Source organism: Dreissena polymorpha, chromosome 15 (assembly GCF_020536995.1).
Source record: "Dreissena polymorpha isolate Duluth1 chromosome 15, UMN_Dpol_1.0, whole genome shotgun sequence".
Taxonomy (NCBI): Eukaryota; Metazoa; Mollusca; class Bivalvia; order Myida; family Dreissenidae; genus Dreissena; species Dreissena polymorpha.
In genome coordinates, this window is record NC_068369.1 from 29,035,448 (window position 1) to 29,060,447 (window position 25,000).

At 32.7% G+C, this 25,000-nt stretch overlaps 3 protein-coding genes across 4 annotated transcripts in view; 1 reads left to right on the forward strand and 2 right to left on the reverse strand.

Annotated features, from left to right (window-relative positions):
- LOC127861068 (40S ribosomal protein S19-like) overlaps positions 1–25,000 on the forward strand; it is a 251,655-nt gene that overhangs the window by 150,850 nt on the left and 75,805 nt on the right. The window lies entirely within an intron of this gene.
- LOC127859649 (uncharacterized) overlaps positions 4,694–25,000 on the reverse strand; it is a 53,292-nt gene continuing 32,985 nt past the window's right edge. The window contains exons 6-7 of the mRNA XM_052397155.1: positions 5,836–6,626; positions 4,694–4,713 (exon numbers count right to left, since the gene is read on the reverse strand). Of these exons, the coding sequence (XP_052253115.1) occupies positions 4,694–4,713; positions 5,836–6,626 (811 nt within the window). The remainder of the gene's footprint in view (positions 4,714–5,835; positions 6,627–25,000) is intronic.
- On the reverse strand, positions 14,091–23,361 carry LOC127861059 (uncharacterized). Of its 2 annotated transcripts, none has more exons than XM_052399422.1 (10): positions 23,065–23,361; positions 21,779–21,955; positions 20,761–20,888; positions 19,258–19,372; positions 18,818–18,958; positions 18,487–18,681; positions 18,194–18,298; positions 16,438–16,596; positions 16,084–16,174; positions 14,091–15,293 (listed from the first exon to the last, which is right to left on the reverse strand). In XM_052399422.1, the coding sequence occupies exons 1-10, from the start codon at positions 23,117–23,119 to the stop codon at positions 15,071–15,073; spliced, it is 1,389 nt and encodes a 462-aa protein (XP_052255382.1). In that variant the 5' UTR covers positions 23,120–23,361; the 3' UTR covers positions 14,091–15,070. The 2 variants fall into 2 exon arrangements, with proteins under 2 accessions (XP_052255382.1, XP_052255381.1); XM_052399421.1 differs by having other exon boundaries at positions 21,779–21,964; positions 23,065–23,359.

Consider the following 25,000-nt stretch of genomic DNA (forward strand, 5'->3'; position numbering starts at 1 on the left):
CGTTCATCTGACATCGTGGCACCAGTGATATTTTAACGCGAAACAACGAACGCCAGTTATTACAAAACTGCTACTTCAAAATTGCATAGTCGATTTATCAGCGTCCTCAATCTTGTTCCCTTTTCACGCAATCATGTAAATCACTGACAAACTGTTTTCATAGCAAGTGCAAAACATTACATAACAAGTGTAAGTTCTCGTTTTGCTAATGAACCCAAATGCGCTGCGCTTGTTTTTTAATTCTTGCTGCGGAAGTTTATATATTTAGTATACCATATCCTGTACTGAACGGTGTGGGTTTTCAATCTTCTTCACAGGAAGTCAATTTTCGTCACTCCGGACTTAACGACTCAGAACGAGGCTGTGACGCCAGCGGGTGGGGAAATGAGCCGTGTAATTTACCCCATCTTGTTTTTGCTCGTAGTTAATTTAACTCTCTGAACAAGTAATGATTTTACGTCCCTTGACGTTGTCAACATTAGCCGTTAATTGCTGGAACAACACAGGATTATTAATGGTTATTATATACGCATATTTCGGAAAGCATTAAACATTTATTTATTTACATTTATATTTTCAGCAATGTGCTTTAAACCAGTAGGCCGTACTAAGAATTATGTTTGATATGCAACTTGTGCCAAAACTCTTAATGTATTAATTTGTTTTACAATTGTTTATACCAACTCGAACGCGATATTACCTTACTAACTTTGAGACGTCGACTGAAAAATTGATATTAATTCACGAGTGATCAAAGAAAAAAATATATGCTTGCATGTTTGTATGATCATGAGCGAATTAAAATCGATATTCTGTCAAATCCAACAAAGTTTCTTTTTATTTAATCCGTATATATGATTAATGTGTTTTGCTAAAATGATGACGTCGTAACGTCATGAAAAGGACGTCATTTCAAAGTATAACAGTATATGAGAAAATTATTACTGTTAATTTTCACTTTTTGAAACAGTGGATTATCTGTTTTAAATCACTGATATTTCTCTATAAATCACCGGAAAGCATAAAATAGAGAGTTATGTATAATGATAACTTATTTGTTAGGAGTAATGATATTACAATACAGCTGTCCTTCTTTATCAATACTGTGCGTTTAACCCTTTGCATGCTGGGAAATTTGTCGTCTGCTAAAATGTCGTCTGCTGAATTTATAAAATTAGCATTTTCTTCATTTTTTTTCAAAGAATGCTATCAGAATAGCAAACAGTTTGGATCCTGATGAGACGCCACGTTCTGTGGCGTCTCATCTGGATCCAAACTGTTTGCAAAGGCCTTTAAAATTCGGTTCCCGCACTGAAAGGGTTAAATTTGAATTGCGATTGTACTATACACAGTCAAAGCATAATGCTTTTTTTTCTCTCAGTCACCTAATATAATTGCCACAAAGAAATATTTGAAGTTGAATTTATATTTAGTAGTTCTTTAGTATATGCTAACTTAAAACAGATTTTTCTTTAAAAAGTAAGAAATTTTACCATGCGAAGAAACTAGAATTTCAAACATGTAAATTTAAATGCCGTTGAATTTAATTACATATGGAGCAATGTCTGCATGCTTTTGTTATATCATTTGATTATAGAACATATCATAAATGAACATTTTTTAACCTTTTTATCATATGTCTTTGTTTTACGCAACCAATTGTCGCATACTTAAAATGGGGGCATTTCAAGAATCATTTTCTTAATTACATGTGGTTCGGGTACAAACTTATCAGAACTTGTTTGTCTGCAAAAAAATTACTGTACCGATCTTGAACGATTCCCAAAATGTTTCTATCAACACGATGTCGCTTCGATTTCCCGGTTCAAACCGTAGTAATGGAATTGATATCCGCAAAATAGCTCGCCAGCGCGCCGTAATGCTAAAACCAGGCGTCGCAGACTTGTTCGCGCTGACATTCCGGGCTCTTATGCAGCGTCAATCGGTTTTTAAAAGGTTTTGCGCGAATTACAGTATTTCTCCCCTCATGAAATTAGCGAATGATGATTTATTTCTGCCACGGCTACATGCGTTTTTTCTCGTTATTGGCCGTTTTCGATTTCTGCACACCGTTTTACCTTGGGCGCAGAAGAGATGCGTTTAATTTAGAGAGACATACTCTCAATGTGGCGTGCGCATGCGTGATGAAAGGTTCCCGACCAATCCCTATATTTCGTGCACCGGCTACATTCCACTCATCACTTAAATGGACGCGGAAAGTAGTTCCTCGTCATGTGGCTTAGTCACACGATAAAAACTTTTGAAACCGAATATACATTTATGATATCAATTTGCGTTCTTTTAAAGTAAATACAAGTCTACACTTAAATTGTCTTCACTAAAAGAATCTCGGATTCCAACATGTTTTTTTTCTATATAAGTTGTTCAATATTTTTGCCTCGCTCTGGGAAAATGGGGCTTAATGCATGTGCGTAAAGTTTCATTCCAGAATATCCCGTGTAACCCGGAAAGACGCTCTCCGCCTTAACTTGATTTTCGCTTATAAGATACTTCCTTACAACAAAAACCGGACTGCAATCTGTTAATCTGGGACGACACTTTACGCACATGCACTGAACCCAGATTTAGTCGAATTATTGATTCGCGAATAGTATGTATACATATTTTTCAAGAAAAAAGTATATTTTTGTAAAGGCATTTAAGCTGTGTTTTCTTGAGACCATTGTTTTCGACGTTGTAAAAAAATACAAGAAATTTCCTTAAAACGACATATATGTATCAGAATATTAAGAAATATTTCTTAACAAATACCAAAACTGAAATTGTAACGGTTTTCATTTCAACCTACCCTCGACCTTCACAAAACTATACAAATCCCCATTATCTTTAAATTTAAAAGCGGCAAATAAACACGGCCATCGTATCCAAGGGACACAACTCTACAGCTGACTTACAATGTTAATGTGACAAGTTGTTACGTAACATTAATTATTAATTTCTTGCCACTGTGCCAACCTTGAAAAGACAATTACACTCTAAACAGCTTCTGAATTAATCAAAAAGTTCTACGCATCAACATATAACAATAAACACGAGGATATAGAAAAGTTGCATGAAGAGTTACAGCGCATTATAGCCAAGGTCCCGCAGAAAGTTTGGAACGCCCATAGCATGATATACGGACACGAAAAATGCTATTAGCGAATAGGATAGGGTTAATCGAAAACAAACGAGGTTTCCAATACTTGAATGTTTAATACAAACCGCAGTAGTGGCAAGATATTCAAAAAGCATATAATCAGTATAATTGTTATTAAATAATAATAATAATAATAATAATAATAATAATAATAATAATAATAAGAGTAATAATAAAAAAATAATAAAAAATAAAATAATAATAATAATATAATAATACTAATATAATAATAATATTAATATTATTATTATTTACATTAAAACCAAAAAAAGCCAGAAGGCAAAGTAGACAAACTATGCTTAAAGTATTTACAAAGGAAATAATTTATGATTATATAAAGTATAAATACGTTTCTTTACAACACTATAAATACGAATGATTATATATTGTACTAGTATATAAATAACTATTGATAGTATATCTGTTATTAAATATGCGTAATTAAAGCACATATGTTTAATTACATAAAGTTGTGATGATAGCACTTCATTACAAAAATAAAAACAATATATTGTATTTTACATATCTAAGGTTTATTTACACAAACAAATAATGATAATAATGATAATAATAATAATAATTATGTGAAAGTCACCAATGTAACACAATTCATTTCATGAGGCACGTGCTTATGATGCTAGTATACATAGCAGTATGTAAATGTTTTAAAGTAATAGAAAAAAGGCTTGTTAGTAAAATAATTGTATTCGTGTGTTGAGCTATCTTACAGTTAGCTGTAATAAAATACATGTCAATTACGACTCAAACATATACCAGAAGTCTAGCATTTGCACGTGTTTGCTTCATGTAACAAACGAAAATATAAGTAGGTGAACGGCTCTGGTCACAGTTAAATATTTAATTATATTCTGACAAGGTGTCGTTAGATAAACAAAGACGGAAAAAGTGTATTGAAATAAATACGTTTGAAATTAATTAACCTGAGTTTTATAAACCATTTACAGACCATCTACGAAATCAAAAATATATATTTTCCAAACGTCATGTAATATTCTGTGTAAAAATAGCAGCGCTTAAGTCTGACATAATAGCTGAAATGCAAAACATTATCATTCTTAAAATCCATCATTATTGTCGTAGAAGACAGAATATATTGTCGTGTAAAAACAACCAAGATAATGTTATACAACCTTCATTTACAGATAATAATGGCAGTTGATCAATGATATTCAAAAAAGTTTTGACAGTCATTTCAAAATGACTGTTTCACACATACATAGACAAATACGGTGCATACGTATGATAATCCTTTTCTAAAAATGATTTATACATGAAACATGTTGAGTCGTTGTCAATAATAAAATAGTCTATATTAAGATCATAATTTTAATATATTGTATACTTTAAAACAAAAAGAAATTCTTCTTCTTTTATATAACAAATATTAAACTTTATTTCGCATATAGGATCTGGAAAAGGATTTAGAATAACTTATTCGAAATATTTCAAATGTGCACAAATCTAGATCATGCTGAAATTAAAAAGTGGCAATTTTTTTTTCACAAAATGCCTCTACTTGAGGAACATAATCTCTGATTCCAGTTTTGAATGAAATTATCACATACTCTTTGTTTAACATTTGAAATGATTACCTTATCATGTCAGACATTTAAAAAAAACATACCTCGTCAAACCTGAATATACAAAGCAAGACTGTACGAAATGAACACCAATAGAAGTTTGAAGTTTGTTTATTGAATTAATTTACCAATATTCAACATTTTAGAAAAGGTATTTTCTGATCTTCTAATTTACTGGAGCCTATATTTATTAATAGTAATAACATTGAAGATTGAAAATGACGACGGCTAAGTTCGCAATATACAAAGTAATTGTGTGTACATTTTCTGACACAGAGGCTTTGTGTACAAAGTTGCATATAAATACGCCCAAAAGTAATAATGAAAATTTCAATTAAGATATTTAAATACCTATTATACTTATCATAATTACAGTCATACCAGTAATAATAATAATCCATATCAATAATGATGATAATAATAATAATAATAATAATAATAATAATAATAATAATAATAATAATAATAATAATAATAATATAATAATAATAATAATAATAATAATAATAATAATAATAATAATAGTAATAATAATAATAATAATAATAATAATAATAATAATAATAATTACAGTAATAACAAGTTAAGGTAGTTTACCGATTTGACCTTAGTAAACTGCAAATGCTAAACATCCTAGTTGCTACGACCTTTCAAGTTAATAATTGGACTAATAGTCATACAGACCTACAGTCATATGTATGTGCTCTCTTTCAAAGAAACACGACCGCCCAACAAAATATGACTTTTCTTCGTCCGTTTTCTTGCAACCTGCGCTATAATGTACAAATGAAATATCACACGATGTTGCTGTTGCTGCAACTTCCTCTTTGACTTTGGTATATTCATCCAAAGGTTCGTTATAACAGAACATCAACTCACATTTGACATGTGTTGTGATCAGTTTATTTAACACGAGACTTAATGAAACTGTTGACATCGATGTAAACATTAGAAAAAGACGTTCCACAGAGTCTGGCAGATGAAAGTCTGTGTATTCATACAACAAAAGCCTTAATGTTTTCACTTTAGTTAGCATTTGTAATTCAAGATTCGGGTATTGACATGTGTCCGTACCTCTTAAGTCCAGGCTCAGATTCCTTATGTTCACATCACATACAGCTGACCACACATTAGGGCAGTCATAGTAACGACATATATCTAATGTATGCAACTTTGATAGTGATGATAATGTCTCAGACTGAATAACACTATCGTCGTTATTGCTAGGGTGACATATACGTAGTTTCAGATACTCTGTATTTGTGCCACATAGTGCACGCCATAAGCCTGGACAAATTGAAGGATAATCATCGTCATTAATTTCTAGCATTCCTTGTCCTGCTGTTACTTTTGCTATCAACGCAGGACCGCTTTGGTGAGCTTTTGGTTTACGTTCATCACTATCAGGAATATCGGAAAGATAATCATCATCCAGTTCATACATTTCATGTGCACCTTTTTCCTCAAATATTTCATAATCGTCGCAGAGGAAATTCCGTTCACTAGCAGTTAAATCGGGATATTCCGGAAAGATATTTGAATCCGTACGTCTGGACATACAAAATTCATCTGGCACCGACAGGTCCTTGGGATTACGGATGTAAATGATTTCCTCTCTGTGTTCTGTACTGATTACCTCATTTCCGAAACACTGCTCATCTATTGAATCGCACGGAAAAGACGAATATTCTTCCATAGTGATCACTTCTGTCATTCCTTGTTCTGCTGGTATCGACACATATTTTGCTAAAACATCGCCAGTGGGCGTATTCACCGTTGTACATTCTGGATTACACGAACAGTCATCTATAGTAATCAATTTGGACATTTCTCGATCTAAAGAAATCTTTATGTCCTTGCTGAACCTGTTCAACGGATTCTCTGTACTCTTTACTGAATCACTCAAATAATCATCAATATTCATCAACTTTGATATACTTTGTCATCCCCAATTCGGTTGAAATTAAATATTCGTTCTCAGTATCGCTTTTTGTCGTATGTTTACTTTCGTCCAGATCAGAATTTTGAAGAAAAAAAATCGCTATAATTAAATGTACCCAGTTCAAGTTTGGCTTTTCTCAAGGCATTTGGTCCGGAAAAGTCGCCAGTGGTCTGTTGACGAATTATAGACTCCGGGTAGCAAAGACAGTCATCTGACGCAATAACTGGTGAATTTATCTGTTCAGAAGGTTCCGGCAACTCATCGCCGATATTGCCAATAGGGCCCTGCCTAGTTTTTGTTTCTGAATAACTAAAACTTTCTTCGATATTGGGCAAAGTTGACATTCCTTGTTCAGTTGGGATCGATACATTATAGTCGGAGCCGCTATTGATGGAATGCTCTTTCGTTGCTGTCTCTGCATTCTCCAAACTATCATCAAAAGTAATCAAGACTGACATCCTTTTTTTGGTAAAAATTGATTGTTCAGCACATAATTCTTTCTTAGTTTTATTTTCACCCGTTACATCGGAATAACCCGGGCAATCAACTATGGTAAACAATTTTGGCAGTTGCAGTTCAGCAGAAGTGGACAAATAATTACAATCTTTGCTGATGTCAATCTGAGCATTCGTTGATAAACTTGATCTACCAAAAACGTTAGTATTAGATGTTCAAGAGACGAAAAATTGCGAATGTTCCGACTTGACTGAAGACGATTTTCAATCGCCTTTGATATCGATATTTATCTGGTTTTTTATTGATCTCAGCGTCGTTTAAAGTAACATCAATATAATTGTTCATGCTCATGATTTGCAATTCTAGTTTCGTGTGTGAACACGATGCAAGGATTGACAATGCTTTTTCAAATTTGCTTTTAAAAGCTATGGTACTTTCAATACATTAACACTGTTGCATACCTTTTTCTGAGACAACTGATGGTTACTACACCTTCGATTGCTAAAATGATTCCGATCGGAATCCAAGTGCCCACTCCTATAGCCATAAAATCTTCAAAAGATCATAGATATGAAAAGTGTACGGTTTTCAATACTTGTGGTTATAGATTTTTTTATTCTATGTATCACACATTAAGGCATGGTGTTTAAGTAAGATCATATTTAATATTATTGTTGCGTTCCAAATATGTTACATTTGGTTCATTTAAAATGTGCTTTTACAATGCTCTATTTAACAATAAATTGAACCAGGCTACTAATTATATACACTTATTGATTTAAAGATGTAAATTAACCACCAGTTGCACACCTATGCTTGATGTTTTGGATTGGTGTACTTCTTCCTGCATATCTTGTTAAGTTTCACATGTCTCAACATTAGTAGTCGATGAAAATTGTGCTAGTGTACTCGAGGGTTGAACGGGGAACTTAGAAGGCGACATTGAAGTCGTTTCAACTTTTGTGGACACACCAGTTGATGGCAAATGTGTTATTGTATTCTGACAAATGTTTCGTTTACTGAAAAATAGCATATACTGCTTAACAAAAACCATTTTTACTTATAGAATGTGCTCATATAGATTGATTTAAAGTGTAATATATTTATTTAGTGAGGACAATAGGACATATTATAATAATAAAGCTATACAGTGTTATAAATTAAACAAGTGATACATTATACATGTACTCAACATTATTATACGTTTTAAGCACACACACAAAACAACAGCGTTAAACTACAATTGTCATCACTATAAGCAGAATTATTATTGACACTCACCGTTCAGCTGATCGTAAATAGAATTACATGTTGTGCCACACATGTTATTTTCTGAAGGTATGCACTGTTGAGAATTTGTAGCCAAAGGTCGGTCTAGATATTTACATTCTACAGTCTGAATCAGACAAGACGAAAAACGATTAATTAAAAAGTCATGTCTCTGCAAAAAGTCGTATGGTTTAGAGTAATAAGTATTAGCAACATAAACCGTTTGTTCATCGTGTTGAAGTCTGCCATATTTTAAAAATTATAAAGTTTTACCGTCAGTAATATCATTTATTATCAAATAAATACCATATTTGTAAGCAGAGTTTCATTTGAATCAGTCATGAGAAGTGATTGTACTTTCAAAAAATATTTTTTCATTGGTAATTTGTATAGCAAATGGTCCTCAATTGCAAAATTAACTACGATGACGGATACTGATAACAACTAAACAATGTGTTTCGATTAATATTGGTTAAAAGTTCAGAAAATGCACTCACCGATTGAGACAGAACAACGTCGTTGTCGTCGAGTGCCTTTATTTCGAACAAACCACCACAGAGGTTGAAGCAAAAGCCGATAGTAGTTACGTTGTATGTTGCTTCACTATTCAGTTCCCCACAACTTGTATAATATAAAACAATACAAAAAATATTTACTGCTTCCACATTTATTTAATTTTCCTAATAAGCGATTCACGCTTATCATGTGATGTTTGAATGCTTCTTTCCGACTTTTTGTAAATGATCAGCAAAAGCGTGATCAGTATTTATAAAAATGTAGAAACTAAAAACTGCCTAATTGTCGTTACAGTACTTTGGTTCGGAAAAAGGGCGTGTGCCCGTCCGTCCGTCGTACGTCTATCTTACTGTTTCGGTTAGGTTCAGTCCTATACCTATGCATATAGTCCCGATTCTAGATGGAGTTTACTTATACTACGCATAAATCCGAAGAGGCATGCGCGAAAGATCCAGGTCTTTAAATGAAAATATCGCGGTCTAAATATATAGAGGATAATTTATGTGTTGCATTTGGTGGAATATCAATATTAATTCACTCGTGGTCAAAGAAACAAATATTTTTACTCGTTGCTGCGCCACCAGTGAAATTCTATGATTGCTAAAATTTTCTTTTTATTTTATGCTTACAAATGATTATTTTTGTATTTTTAACATTCCGTATAATATAATTCCCCGTTGTGCGTCACGAAATGTTATTACATGAATTTCAAAGGAAGCTAATCCGTATGTTTTTGTGAAAATTCAATGTAGAGTATTCACCCTTTGGGGTTACAATCGGGGAACCAAAGATAATTTTCACTGTTATTCTTCACTGTTTCAAACAGTGAAATATCAGTATTTTTCACTGATATTTCTCTATTAACCATCGGAAAGCATAAAATACAATAAAATATTTTCTGCTCCCGTCTCCATTCTCTCAACTCTTAAGTTCTGTCTTTTTTCCTTTCTGACTCGAATTTATTTGCTTAAATATTTAGAAGCATGTGGCTTGTATCGAGTGGAAATACCATAGGTCAGTTAATATTTAGAAGCATGTGGCTTGTATCGAGTCGAAATACCATAGGTTAGTTAATGTTTAGAAGCATGCGGCTTGTATCGAGTGAAAATACAATAGGTCAGTTATGCTAAGCACAACTTTACATAAGGTAAACGGTGTATCTTTGCTCGTGTTCGCTTTATTATTATTTAATAAGAAAACACATATGCCACTATGTGACGATGTGCTACGCGCAAAACCCAGGTGTCATCCTCTTAGATGAATGTCGTAATTGAGGTCTAACGTACGAAGTTGATTCGTTTGCTGTTGTAATTAAATTAAATGCGTTTGTTAACCTTTTGTTATTGTTTAATTTGAGTTGCACTGCTATGCGGTTAAATTTTATCTACACTTATATGTATCGTGAATATTGCTTGGCCAAGGTTGAGGTTGAGCGCTCTGAAACCGGTTTTAACCCCCAGTTCTTTGAATTTACCGTCCCCAGCTTTATTCTACTATGTGTGCATGTTGTTTCCTATTGTGCCGTACTGTTTTGGCAATTAGTCACTTGCCATAAATAAATAAAAGACCACGAACTTGTGAATAATAAGAATGCAATACTGCTGGAACAACTGGATGTTCACTTGTTTATATTGCATAAATACGGGTAAATAAATATATATGAACTCACGATAATGCAAACACAAGTATATTTTGTCTCGTTACATGCTGACGTTGTATCGTTCCGGTCGGTTGGTCTATCTGTTTGTCCTAACACTTTGCATGCACAAAACATTCCCCAGCCGAGAGGAATAATATTTTTACACGCAATTAAAATATTTTGTTAAATCTGTGTGGATAGCAAAACGTGATACATAATATATACTTACCAATGAATAGAAACGGTATCTTTGCATTTTGATAACCAATCCAGAACTCAGAAACGTTGTTATGTAACTAAGTTTTGCTTCTGCCAGATTGCAGGTCACCATTGCCCAAACAGTCGAACCATTGCTTAAAAAGTAGTCTGCTGAAACTGATAAAAATATGCTTATTAAACAAAAAGTTGAGATGTTTATAAATGTTTGATCACAAGTATTCCTCCAAATAACCTACCCATTTAATCATGTTCTTATGGCATTTACATCACCTCAAAAATCGGACCAGTGTTCAATTGCCGCGTGTTATAAAAACACAATGTAGGAAAAATTGTATGAGGTATTTAATTATTATTTTTTTGTTTTTTGTTTTTTTTAGCAGTCACATAATCAACCAAGCAATGTAATATGGAATTTTTACACCCATTATTGCTGTTTCTTCCTGTATTTGCGCGATGATTATCTGATATATTAACTCCATGATGCTATATTCTCAAATCTCTTTCTATAAAGAAGGAATGTAGTTGACAATTGTTAATAGTTTTATTTGATCGTTCGTCAAAAAGTTGTAACTCTGTTACTCTTGTATCTTCAATGCAATTGAGTAATTAAATAGTAATTAAATTGAATGCGTTTTAATTCCATTTTATTGTTGTTTAATTTGAGTTACAACGCTATGACGTTAGATTTTATTTACACTTAAATGTATTTTGAATATTGCTGGGCCAAGTGTGAGGTTGAGCGCTCTATAACCAGGTTTAAACCCCCAATGCTTTGCATTGACCGTTCCAAGGCGGTGACCCCAGCTTTATTCATATTTTGTGTTTATGTTGGACCAACTAATTGTTTGTAATGAGAATTCAATACTGCTCCAGCAGCTGGAGTTTCACTTCTTTATAATGTATATAAAAAACGAGCATGCATGCGGTAGTTTATGCAAACTAAATTGTGACATCGAACGTGTTTTACGCTGTATTTGTATATGTTGACAAACACTCAATGTATCAGCAGCTATCATCCGTTACCGCATACAAATACAAAACCATAAAAATTACGAGCATTTATTTTGCTGATTATAATAACTAGTTAATTTTGAAAGGGAAGATGCATCGTAATAAAAAGGAAGGCATATTTGTATTTTCTATTAGAACGTAGATTGGTATTTGGACGTCTGATATAATGGTTACAGATAAATAAACACAACTGTTAATAATGATTTAATGTCACATTCAAGAGTTTGCGCAATTTAACAAGGACCCATTTTCGAACATTAAAAACATTAACCAAAACGTCATGATACTATATTCTCACTTAAATCTTTTGTGCTATCACTGATCAATGCGTTACGCCCTTCCTTGACACCTCTTATATATACAGGCATACTTTCCAGTTATTAACATTTCAAATATAAGCATGCAAAACGTGTTTACTTATATGCATCATGCGTCGATGATGCAAGTGGTATGATAATTCACAAAAGAGTGACAACATTCTCCATTCGTTAACTTCAGTTTGATCCACTTTCGCCGTCGCTTGTCTAAATATAAAATGTCATTCGTGTAGGTCAGAATACATTGATAACCAAAACAACCAGATACTAAATTAATCAAAGATGCATTTAACAAAACGATGATAAAATCCCCTTCAAATGATTGACAAAGCTTTCTACCTGGATTTGTGTTAATGAATACCCGATGCGTAAGGCTACTTCTAGTGTAGACGAGGGACAATTATTAATCATCATGATAGACAACATTTCGTTATCTATATCGATTTGTTTAAAAAAAGTTTGTGTTTGTTATGTGTGTTAAGACCAATATCTTAGCGTTCGTCAACTGCTCACTGTCCATAAATAAATATCCTGGAAGTGATTTTAAGATTTATCTCCTGCTCATGCAAAAGTAGCTCACGTTTATGTTTTAATTCAGACGGACATATAATTTAAATTTAAAACAGCCACAACTAAAACATGTATAAATACATGCAACAAGTATACTTCGTGTTTATTTACTTTTAAGTTAGATTGTATAGTTACTCAATAATTAATCATCTTAGATAAAGATTTAAATGAAAAGTGAGATATAAAAGACTTACGTTACATAAGTTACTTTCAGCTTTACAAACAAATGATTTTGGGAACGAAAATAATGCTATTAGATTAAAACTCCATATCGTCACAACAGTGTAAGCTTTAAACCATATATACTTACCTGTACATAGATATACATAACAAATATGTATATTTACCCTTTTTCTGTAAAACTAGCCAGTATCAAAATACATATACTTTTGTAAAACCACATAATTTATCGTTTTATGATATTCAAAATGACTGAATGAGGAAGTAAATTTGGTTCAAACAACGCAGTTTTTATCTTTCACCTGCAACATCGAGATTTACATGTCTTTGTTATAATTTTTTGTCGGCAATATAATCTCGTTACGACTGATAATTGCGGATTTCAATGGCGATTGCAATTGTGTGTCTATAAAGACGAAGCCAAAAATATGTAATCGAATAATCAAACTCCTGAATCCACGTGGAAAATAAAATAAGTGTTGTATAGTTATGTTTTATCGTAAGTCTACGATTCAAGAAAGTAAAAAAGGGAAACCGTTTTTTAACTACGACAACAACATTAAAGCAGACATTTTAATATGTAGTAAATTAAATTACAGATATTTTAAGGTCATTTATCCCCATTGTGTAGAAAGTATTTGATGTGCTGAGACATTGTTTTGCAGACACTAGATTTGCTTATTCCAAAGAAATGCTCGATTGGCCATTGTCGTCTCACGTACTCCTTAAAAGTACCCCGGTCATCTTACTGACGCTCAATTTGTCGTTGTATGCCCCCGTGTTCTAATTATCCTACAAAGTCCCCGGCGTACGGAAAATATTCTAAAAGGTACCCCGGAGTATGACCGGATGCATATATGTGTATTTTCCGTTCGCGGGGTGCATTGTAGGATAATTAGAGCACGGGGGCCTACAACGACAAATTGAGCGTCAGTAAGATGATCGCCACACATTCTATGCTTTTCATGGGCACTATTACCTATAACCGTCATAATCTAGAAAAGTCACTTTGAGGACTGACTTTGAACTATCTCTTAGAATATCCGAAAGTTGAAATAAAGTGTTTTAATTTCCAATGATAGCTAAATTTTCGCAGGAAAAACATCATTTCGTATACATGTGTATGATGCTTATTATTAAAAAACGCATTGTTTTTATTTCTGAATCATTTTTTTTTATCAGAATATATATGTTAATTTGACGACTCCTATCTTCCTTGCATTTTATTGATGGTAACGACTAGATATTTAAATATAAATAAAGTAAAAAATAAGCAACATGAGCAGGAGAGAAGCTATGGTCGTTTTTTATTTATGAGTAGGTACGCGAAACAGAACAAATTCGCTTACAGCACACAACTACGCAGCACGCACACACTCTTTTAAATACAACTAGTGTCACTCTATTGAAACGGACGATGCCAAGCATCAGTTGTTCAACTTGTTTAAGGAGCTAAATGCTCACACTTGGCCAAGAGTTATTCACTTAACATTTAAGTGTAGTAACTATTACCATGGAAACATCACAATCCGTATTACGTAGGATTACAAGATAATTCATTTCATTAACTTAAATGTAGGTTTTAAATGCAATAACTTATGAAACAAATTATCGAGAAAGTTGTTTTAATATGACAGAAAAGCAACATATATAATTACAAAAAATATCAGCATTAAATCACATTAAGAAGGTTCGTTTCCAAACTAAAACAAAGCCATTTAATCATATAAAAATCGTGAGTTAATATACAATGCGATTAAGTTTGTTGTAAAGCAGTACGTTACTGTGGTATGTTTGAATTAATTCATAGCCAAAACATGTAAACTTGTATTTTTGTGTTTTGAGTTATGAATTCCCTGACATTAAATCGATGTTTTTGTTGTATTATTGAAGTAATAACCAACGGAATTTTGCATTATTTTCCACTAGGATGGCTCACATAGCGCGACCAATGCGTAATTCATCCTTCATCATACATGAAAATTCGAATAAAACACAAACAATTGTTTGTCATGTAGGAAAGTCCTCGGAGCGCCCCCCCACCCCCCCAAAAAAAAGGATTTGTGAATTATAGCATTCTGGTGCCGCATACATTAGATTCGCTATAGGTGTACTCCATTTTCGCATATACAATCAAATTATGCATAGAAATCGCTAAAAGTATCAGCTTTCTGTGCATGTTCTATGTTCTTAAGAACCCGTATTGAAATAATTCGAACTACTTTCTATGCCGTTCAAATCGTTTTGTTGATTAACATAGCTAACAGTTCCTTCATTAGAATCAACATTTCTGTCAAGCACGCAGTAACTCTCATTTATTTCATTTCTGTCAATCATGTCTTCATAATTCATTTCTTGTCTTTGGGTGGATTGGCCTTCTGTGAATTTGGTCTTCCTACAATGCAATACTCCTCTGAAAAATATATAATATGTAAGACCAATGTCCTGTTCCCATTCAGACTAACTTGAGAATAAGACTAAATCTGATCCAACCAGCAAGCAGACATTGATCCGAATTCTACACGATATGTTGTCAATATTTACAAGGCACAAGGTAATGTCATTTGATATTTAAATAACAAAACGCAAATATTCGGGTGCCAAAAATCTGTCTTTAATTCAAATTGCAGTTGTTAGATTTTCAATGGGCAAACACATATCGATGTTCCAGACTAGACTTGCTGGACATGCGCTTTGACATTGTTAACAGATTAATAGAATTAAAATATGAAATCACAAAAAATGTGTAGACCTATATATATTTTCGTATTTATTCGCATACTTGTGGCACCTAAAAATGAACATCGTGTTGGACAAAACTATTGATACCATGTGTTTGGCATAGTAAACAAATGTTGTCTCAATATTGCATATGGATACATTAATTGAACATGGATGCATAAGTCAAATAACTATTTGGATAATGAAATCCCAGACGGAATATCAAGCCCCATGATAACGAAATTACAAACTGACAGTGATTTTCGATTGCATTTGACATCGATGTTCATCTTTTTCAATCGATCTCAGCGTCTTAAACACATCTTACATGAATATCATTGAAAATCAATTATAATTGTCATGTACACATAATTTTCAATGCTAATAACAGTTGATTAAACCGTGCCAGGATTTATATTTCCAGTTCATTCATGTTCGCTTACAAAACACTCTACAGACGAAACATGTACACACGTTCATACCTCTTTCTGACACAACCGATGGCAACTACACCTCCAAGTGCTAACATGATTCCGATTGTAATTCCAATGCCCACTCCGATAGCCAGAAAGTCTTCCAAACATAAAAGGTATGAAAAGTAGTATATATTCTCAATACATGTACAATTGTCATGGAGGCTTTTATTCTGTGAAATACACATTTGACACGGTGCTTTAGCAAGATCGCGTTCCATATAATAGTTGCGTTTTCAATTTGTAATATATGGTTCATTAAGCATTTGCTTTTACAATGTTTAATTTGAAAACATATTGAAAAGCTACTAATTATATAAGATTATTGATTTAAAAAATGTAAATTAACCACCAGTTGCATACCTCTGTTTGATTGTTTGGATTGGTGTATGTCTTCCTGCATATCTTGTTTAGTTGCACCTGTCTCAACATTTGTTGGAATAGAAGTCGATGAAAATTGTGTTGATGTATTGGCAGGTTGAACGGAGAGCGTTGACGGTGATATTGAGGTGGTCTCTGTTTCTATTAATAATTGAAATAATAATGGCAGTAATATAAACTTGCATTCACGTATATAAGATATATATTATGTACGACTCCGACAGTATTATTCTTTATTTAACTAAATTTAACACTTAAAATATCACAAACAAATCTAATAAACCTGAAGAACTGATTATATTTCATTGTGGGGTTTGTTAAGGATGTAGTTTCAAATGGGCCTTTTGAACGTTTTGGTAAATTGACAAAATTAAAAAGATTGTTTCAGATTCGCAAATTTTCGTTACCGTAATGATATTTGTATTATTACAGATATTATGATATTACAATTTGTAATACTGAACATTTAACATGCTCTTAAATATCCATTATATGCATCTTTTGACGATTTAAAAACCTGGAAATTATAAAGCGTTGTGCCAGATTTCGTGCCTTATTTCGCATTATTAGATATTATTGACCATATATCTTTAGATCTATAACTGAAATACACAAGAAGAATGGAAATTAAATGAAAATATACGAGTCAATGACCACACATAAATCAACCGTACATAATTGAAATATTAATACGCGCGTTCTTCGAACAGACATGTTGTAGTGGTTTTTCGGACATAGTTATTTGATTCGTTTGTTAATAGTATCGTGAATCATCGCGCTCATGTTTAATTAATTGGTCACTATGGTGGAATAATTCTTACTTAATTAATCAAAACTAGTACTTATCATGGAGTTATTGAAAACAAGAAATATCTTTAAAAAAGATATACGGCGTTGATTGTGGTTGGAGTTGGTGAATGGTAAAGAGTTCAATGAATAAGATCAAAGATAGCGAATGTCTATTTCTGTGCAAAGTTTTCGCTGTTTATTTTAAATTATTACATATTGCTGGTCATAAACCTATAGATACAAAACAGAAAACCAAAAGAAGAATGGAAGTGAAATTAAAACATATGAGTCAACCGGCCACACGCGAAGTATCCGTACATATTTTAAATATTTATACGCGCGTTCTTCGAACAAACCTGTTTTAGTGGTTTGTCGGGCATTGCTATTTGATTCGATTATTAACAGTATCGAGAATCATCGCGCTCATGCGTAATACATAAGTCAAAATGGTGGAATAATTCTTGTCAAATTAATCAAAAATAATATGTATCATGGTATTGTTAAAACATTTTAAGAATCTATTATTGACATACCATAATTATATCGCTGAATATCTTCATTTAACATATTTCTGGTGCAAAGAAAATTCCAGTTCACCTAGTTCACGCGATAGCGTCTATATTATATAACGATTATTTTACTGGCCGCGAACCGGCACTGACATTATATTCACGTTTTATTGAAGCAAGTAACAAACTGGTTACTGTGATTAGCGTTAAGTAATATTGCTACATAAAACGAGCAAATATCTATGCCCAAACATATTATGCCATTAAAACACATTTTATTTTTACAAAAAAATATCAGAATACTCTCGAAATTATAATCATAGGTAAGTTAAGTTTCGGGGATCAAAGATATGTAGTCCATGTATCATATAATGCATCTATACAAGATCCGAGAAGTATACAATACTAAATGTATAAAAATAATTATTCAAACGGTTTACCACTGCAACAGAGAGAACGTTTGCTTCCATTTGTTGTGAAGTGCAACGCCATGTTATTTGTTGTCAGGAACGCATAGTGTACATCTTGATATAGTGTGAGATCTCCTAAAATAATGGCGTTCAGAATATATTCAGTGACTTCTTTTATATTAAGAGTTGCTTAAAAACAAACGATAATTAATTCTACTTGACGAATAAAATGTCAAAGCACGATGTGTACTTTTGAATTGTAATACATTAACCCGCATATTGAGTTATCAATGTATTGACCTAATACTTATAACAAAACTTACCGATGGACGATTTCTTGAGCAACGTGTTTGCTCTGATAACTCCTGTCCAGTGATATTGTGAGTGCGTCGAATTAAAACCGCTATTCATGATACTTCGTGGAAATGCTGGATAGAACCCTTCTTTTATGCATAATGCCATGCCTTCGACCCATGATGTCGCCATTATGGATAAAATTAAGGCCGTTGATTTCACGTCTGTTGTGCGACAAAACAGTGCATTTCAATATTATTGTTGGACTCTAATTAAACCAATTGTCGTAATACAAATATAATATTTCAACGTGTATGACAACTATCACTTCCTATATGTGCTTACTATTATTAAACATACCTTCAATTGTGTATCTGCTACACATGATTTTATTATACATGTATCCTGCCCTCGTGCACGGTTCCCATCGGAAATATGGATAGTAGTAGATCAGACAATCGCCGTTTGCAATTTTCGGATTTCTGACATATGATTCATTTACTGAAAAAATAGCCCATATTGCTTAACAAAAACATTTATATAATTATAGAATTTGTTAATATAGATTGATTTGAAGTATTATATATTTATATAGAGCCATCATATCATAATAAACATACACAATCTTTTAAATGGCACAATTGTTACGTGTCTCGATAACTCAAAATATATAAAGCAAGTGTCATAGTAAAAAAATATTAACATGTTTTTTATACATAAATCACAACAGAGTAAATATACGTTTGTGTCAGCAGGAGATCTTTTTTATCACTTTTAGCAGTATCTTAGTTAAGACTCACCGTTCAACTGATCGTAAATAGAATAACATTTTTCCCCACACAAGTTATTTGCTGAAGGTATGCAATGGTGTGAACTTGTAGCCAAAGATTCGTTTGAGCATTTACATTCTAGGATCTGAATCAGACAATAAAAACGCGATTCATTAAATAGTGATTGCTGAGCAAAAATAATAATGGTTTATTGTAATCATACATATAAGTAACACAACTCGTTTGTTCATTGGCAGAATTCTACCGTATTTATTAAAAATCTCACCTCTGCTTAATCAGTACCCTCATTTATTATCAATTGAATAACTTAACTTGAAAACAGAGTTGAATTTGTGTTTGTCATGGGAACTAATTTTAATTTCAAAATACAGCATATTTCCATTGGTCATGTTTGTAAAAACATTATATACATCATATGTTAAAGCGAGATTGTACGATTTTTTCAAATTTTTATGAATTTATATAAAACATGTATAAAAACCTATTCTACATATATTTAATATAAATTAAAATAAATGTTAAGAAGAACATGTGTCGACAAATGCGAAATAAGACAGATATTTATTTCTGAAATTGAAAATGTATGTACAGTCGAATTCGCCAGCATGTATATCATGCATGTGCGATGTGAATCAAAATTCAGTTTAACGGTTCATTTTAAATTCCTGCAATGATATATATATACATAAGACACACGAACACTAACTCTGATCCTACTAAAAAGACGAATGCTTCGGTTATTGTAGGAAAATATTTACAAAATACCTACGTCACAATCGGCTCGGTGGGCTAATTTGTCTTTGCTGCATTCTATGAAATTCGTCTTCAATGTATAATTTGTCTTGCCTATTTTGTGTTATTGTAGCATATTTTTATCAACATATTACAATTGAACACATATAAAATCGTATAATCTCGCTTTAACGTCAAACTACCTAGCTGGAAATATTGGTATCTCGCTTGTTGCGAAGTTACCTCAGTCGTATAAATGTATAATAACGTCAAACAAACCGGCAAAAAGGCAATAAAGAAATGGGTTAGTCTCGATTTAATGCCTCGCTTCCATCGGATATCATTGAATGAGCTATCGTGAATAACATGTGCAGCCCGTATTTAAATCCATATCAATTTGAAAGGCATGAGCCCTCGCTTTATGTATTTACCATAAGATATTCGTGTATTTCAGTGTATATATAGGCAGCTTAATTGTGTGCATTAATCAGATAGGAGTTCAGAGACCAGTAGAGTTCGGAGTGGTTTCTTACAGTTACGGGGCCTCCCTTCTGTAGCTTTAGTCTGGTTGCAGCATCGTTTATTATTTTAATGAACAAAATAAATTTGAATGGACAAGTTCTACGCGTTGTGTTCGTCTTCTTTAATGGATACCTACGGATCAATAGCAAATGGTCCTTCACCGCAAAAGTAACGACACTGGCCGATACTCAGAACAACTAAACAATGTTCATCGAGTAATATTTGTTTTAAGTGCAACCAATAAGCAAATTTACTCACCGATTCAGACAGAACAATGTCGTCGTCTCTAGACGACTTTATTCCGAAAGGTCTACCACCGCAGAGGTTGAAGCAAAAGCCTATAGTAGTTACGTTGTATGTTGGTTCGATATTCAATTCTCCACAACCTGCGTAATATAAAACAATACAATTATTTTTAACTGCAATCACATTTCTTTAATTTTCATAATAGCATTTCACGTCTATATTGTGACGTTTAATTGTTTCTTTCCGACTTTATCAACGCAAACTACACAGAATGCTCAGTTTTTATTATATATTAATATAAAAATTAATACTGCCGAATAGCCATTACAGTATTTTGGTAAGTATGGTCCCATTCCGGTGAAATCGGTTTGGACTAAAATTTGCGGTTAGTTTCATATCTATACCTATGCATAGATTCCCGAATCTAGATCGCAATTTACTTATACTACGCATACACGCGAAGAGGCGTCACGTGAAAGATTCATGTCCTTAAATGGTAATGTAATGTCGCGATCTAAATTTGCAACGGTATCCTGTCTGCTTCAGTCTTAATTCTTTTAACTCTTAAATTTGTCTTTTCTGACTCAAATGTCTTTGCTAAATAATTACCATTGGATTGTATCGAGCGAAGATATAAGAAGTCAGTAGTTCTATTGTTGCATACTTTGTTTTATCATTTTGTAACAAAAAATGTCACTCTTTGACGACATGTTGCGCGCAAAACGCAGGTGTAATCCTCTAAGGTAGATGCCATTGTTTGAAGTTTAACGTACTATTGGGTTTGTTTGCATAAATACAGTTTAATAAATATACCTGAACTCACGACGATTCAAACACAAATATACTGTCCCTCGAAACAGATTACGTGATGACATTGTTGAGTTCCAGTGGGTATGGTCCATCTGTCTCTCATAACACTTTGCATGTACGGAACACTTAAAGGGATACATATGTTTCACAAGCAATGAAAGTATTAAATAGGTGTGAAATATGTGTGCATAACAAAACCTGATCTATAAGGTATACTTACTAATAAATAGAAACGGTATCTTTGCTTGCTGATAGCCAATCCAGACATCAGAAACGTTGTTATGTACACCAAGAGTTTCATTGATTTGGAAAGATCCAGGGATGTAAGAAAGTTTTGGTTCCGCCAGATTGCACTTTGCCGATCCCCAATTGGTGGAATCATTGCTTAAAAAATAGGCTGCTGAAACTTTTAGAAGTATGCTTATGAAACAAAAAAATTGTGATGCGTATAAATATTGTATCACAAGTATTTCTCAAAATTACTGTCCCATTTTTAATGTTCTATGTCATTTACGTCACAAACCTCACAACCGTTCGATTGCCGTTTTGTTGAGAACACAAAACTACTTTTGTATTGGTTCGGATAAAAGGAACGAGTTTGTACGCGGTAGTTTAAACATCATCTGCAAACTAAACTGTAACAGCGAACGGCTTTTATAATTAATGTGTATATTTTGATTTACCCTCAAAGTAACACCAGCTTTCACCAGCTACCGCATACAAATAAAATGCCATAAAAACGACGAGCCCTGTGTTTTCTGATAGAAGTGACTTATTAGTTTTGAAAGGGAAGATGTATCTTATTTAAAATAAATATTATGGAAATCGGTATTTTTTATTATAACTCTCGACCGGTTTTTTTGAACGTATGATGTACTGCTTACTTGTAAATAAACACAAATGTTAAAAGTGATTTAAAATCATTTTCAATAGTATGGAATTCCAAGATTAAATAAGGACCCTATTTTCGGACATTGCAAACATTCACTTAAACATCATGATTTGAAATTATCACTGAAATCTTGAATTCAATCACTCATCCAGGGGTTATAACTTTCCTTGATACCATTTATGTACACGGCCATAATTTCTTCAGCAGTTTAACATTTCAATTTTAATCGTGCAAAACGTACTCGTCGATGATGCAAGTGATATGATGATTCACGAAAGATTACTACATTTTCGATTCGTTAACTTCCGTATGATCCAATTATATGTCAATCCTTTCGTCATAGCTTGTTTTAATAGAACATGACATTCATATAAATCATACTACATTTAATACCAAAAAAAAAAACAGACAACAAAGCAACGTTTGAAAAAAAATTACACGTTTGCAGTAATTCATTTATCCGTGTTTGTTTTTGATTTGTGAAACATTTACTGAACGGGAGGTCTTCATTGAGTTATTGATCTCGTACAAAACAATTAAAACTAGCAGACTTTGTATACAATGTAAGTCTAGGACCTCAACATAATTATAAATATAAAAGTAAGTATATTTACCTTTTAATGTTAAATAAGCCAGTATCCAAACACGCAAACTTTTGTAAAACAACATTTTGCTGTTTGTTTTCAATTCAAACTGATTGAATGAGGAAGCAAATTCGGTTCAAAGAACGCAGCTGTTATCTTTCACCTGCAACATCGATATTTACATGTTATTTTAAGCACATATTTTTTCGTCGGTAATCTAAACTTCTTTAGGCTTTAAACTGATTATAGCGGATAAACAAGTTCGTGTACAACTCTGTGTAACTGAAGACGAAACCATTCATATGTAATAAAATAACACTCCTGAATACATGAGGAAAATTTGATGAGCGTGGTGTATAGTTGGGTTTTATCGCAAGTCTACGGTTATTTAAAGCCCCTGTAAAGGGTTAATCGCTTAAAGGGGCCTTTTCACAGATTTTGGCATTTATTGAAGTTTGTCATTAAATACTTTAAATTGATAAATGTAAACATTGGATGTAAAAAGCTCCAGAAAAAATAAAGAATAAATTTGTTTAAAAGAAAACAAAGTAACCCTCAACAGGGTCGAACAACTGACCTCTTGCGTCCTGGAGTAAACGTTTGCCATTTAGACCAGTCGGCCACCCGTGCTTATACAATAAAGGATGTAGTTTTACTTTATATAAGTTATCCTCATTGTTTCACAAAATATAACGACAACAACAGAACTCTCAAAATTATTCAATCGTTTTGCGTTGCAATGCTTGATAATTTTCAGGTTTTTTAATCGTCAAAAGATGCATATAACAGCTTTTTTAGAGCATGGTTAATGTTCAGTATAACTGTTTCCTCACACATATTATAACTAAAGCAAAACTTTGCGAATCTGAAACAACTTTTGTTTATTTTATCAATTTACTGAAACGTGAAAAGGCCCTTTAAACACAACAAAAACAACATAACTCCAGGCATTAAACTATGTAGTATAATTATATTATGGTGGTTTTAACTTTATTTATAACCGTTGAGTAGAAAGTATTTGATTTTCGAGACACTGTTTGAAAATGTAACCACTGTCTTCCAAGTTAAAATGTTTGCAAACACTATCTTTCATTATCAACAAGTGAGGTGATTGCAACACATTCTATAATTGTCATAAGCATTTGTACTACTTACCGTCACAAGCCGACAATTCACTTTGAGGGCTGACCATGAACTTGCACAATATTCAAATGTGGAAATAAAGCATTTATTCGGCAATGTCAATAATTAACAAAAACGTATCACGATACGCACCTATGCAATGATAGCTAAATTTTAATGTAAAAAATCTTGATGTTTTCATGTTTTTTCTCAATGGGTTGTACAGATGTTCTTTATCATTTATTTTTATCAAAGTTTTTGTTTATTTGACGACTATCGAAGTATTTACCAAAACAACGGGATTTCTAAACACAAACAAAATGCCTGTGATTTAGGTTTTCTTTTACATAAACATAGGTATTAAAAATATGTAAACAATTAGTTAAAACAATTTAAGTCCCATTTCATTTCTTTTTAAAGGAAATGTAAACTAGTGTTTGGTCGTAATGCTTAAGTTTATGTATTTTTCAAATATTTGTAAACAAGTTAAGCGGTTCATTATTTCAGCGACGACTTGTTTATGCCTTGAATTGTATAAATATCAATATAACGTGATGTTAAATTGTGTGTTGAATATGTCTTTCTTATACTACAATTATTTATTATGACATAAATATTTGCAAACATCCCCCTGGGATATCACATATGATTTCAAATGACTTTCACACTACGACCATATAATTTTACTGCATTCGGTATACGCAGTTTTAAATAATAAATTCGTCGAGCTGGTATGTCTAAAATTAAGTTTGATCACAAACTAGTATTGACATGTCACATAGAATTCCTTTCTGCATTAATATTTGTAAGGCATTAAACTGTTTAAAATGAACAATCATTCCCT

Coding starts and splice junctions, on each gene's coding strand:
- LOC127861059 (XM_052399421.1), bottom strand. CDS start 23,119: ATGTTGTTTTACAAAAGTTTGCGTGTTTGGATACTGGCTTATTTAACA. Junction 18,682..18,817: donor TAGCAGATACACAATTGAAG/GTATGTTTAATA, acceptor GTCGCACAACAG/ACGTGAAATCAACGGCCTTA. Junction 15,294..16,083: donor ATCGGTTGTGTCAGAAAGAG/GTATGAACGTGT, acceptor TATATTTTTCAG/AGGAGTATTGCATTGTAGGA.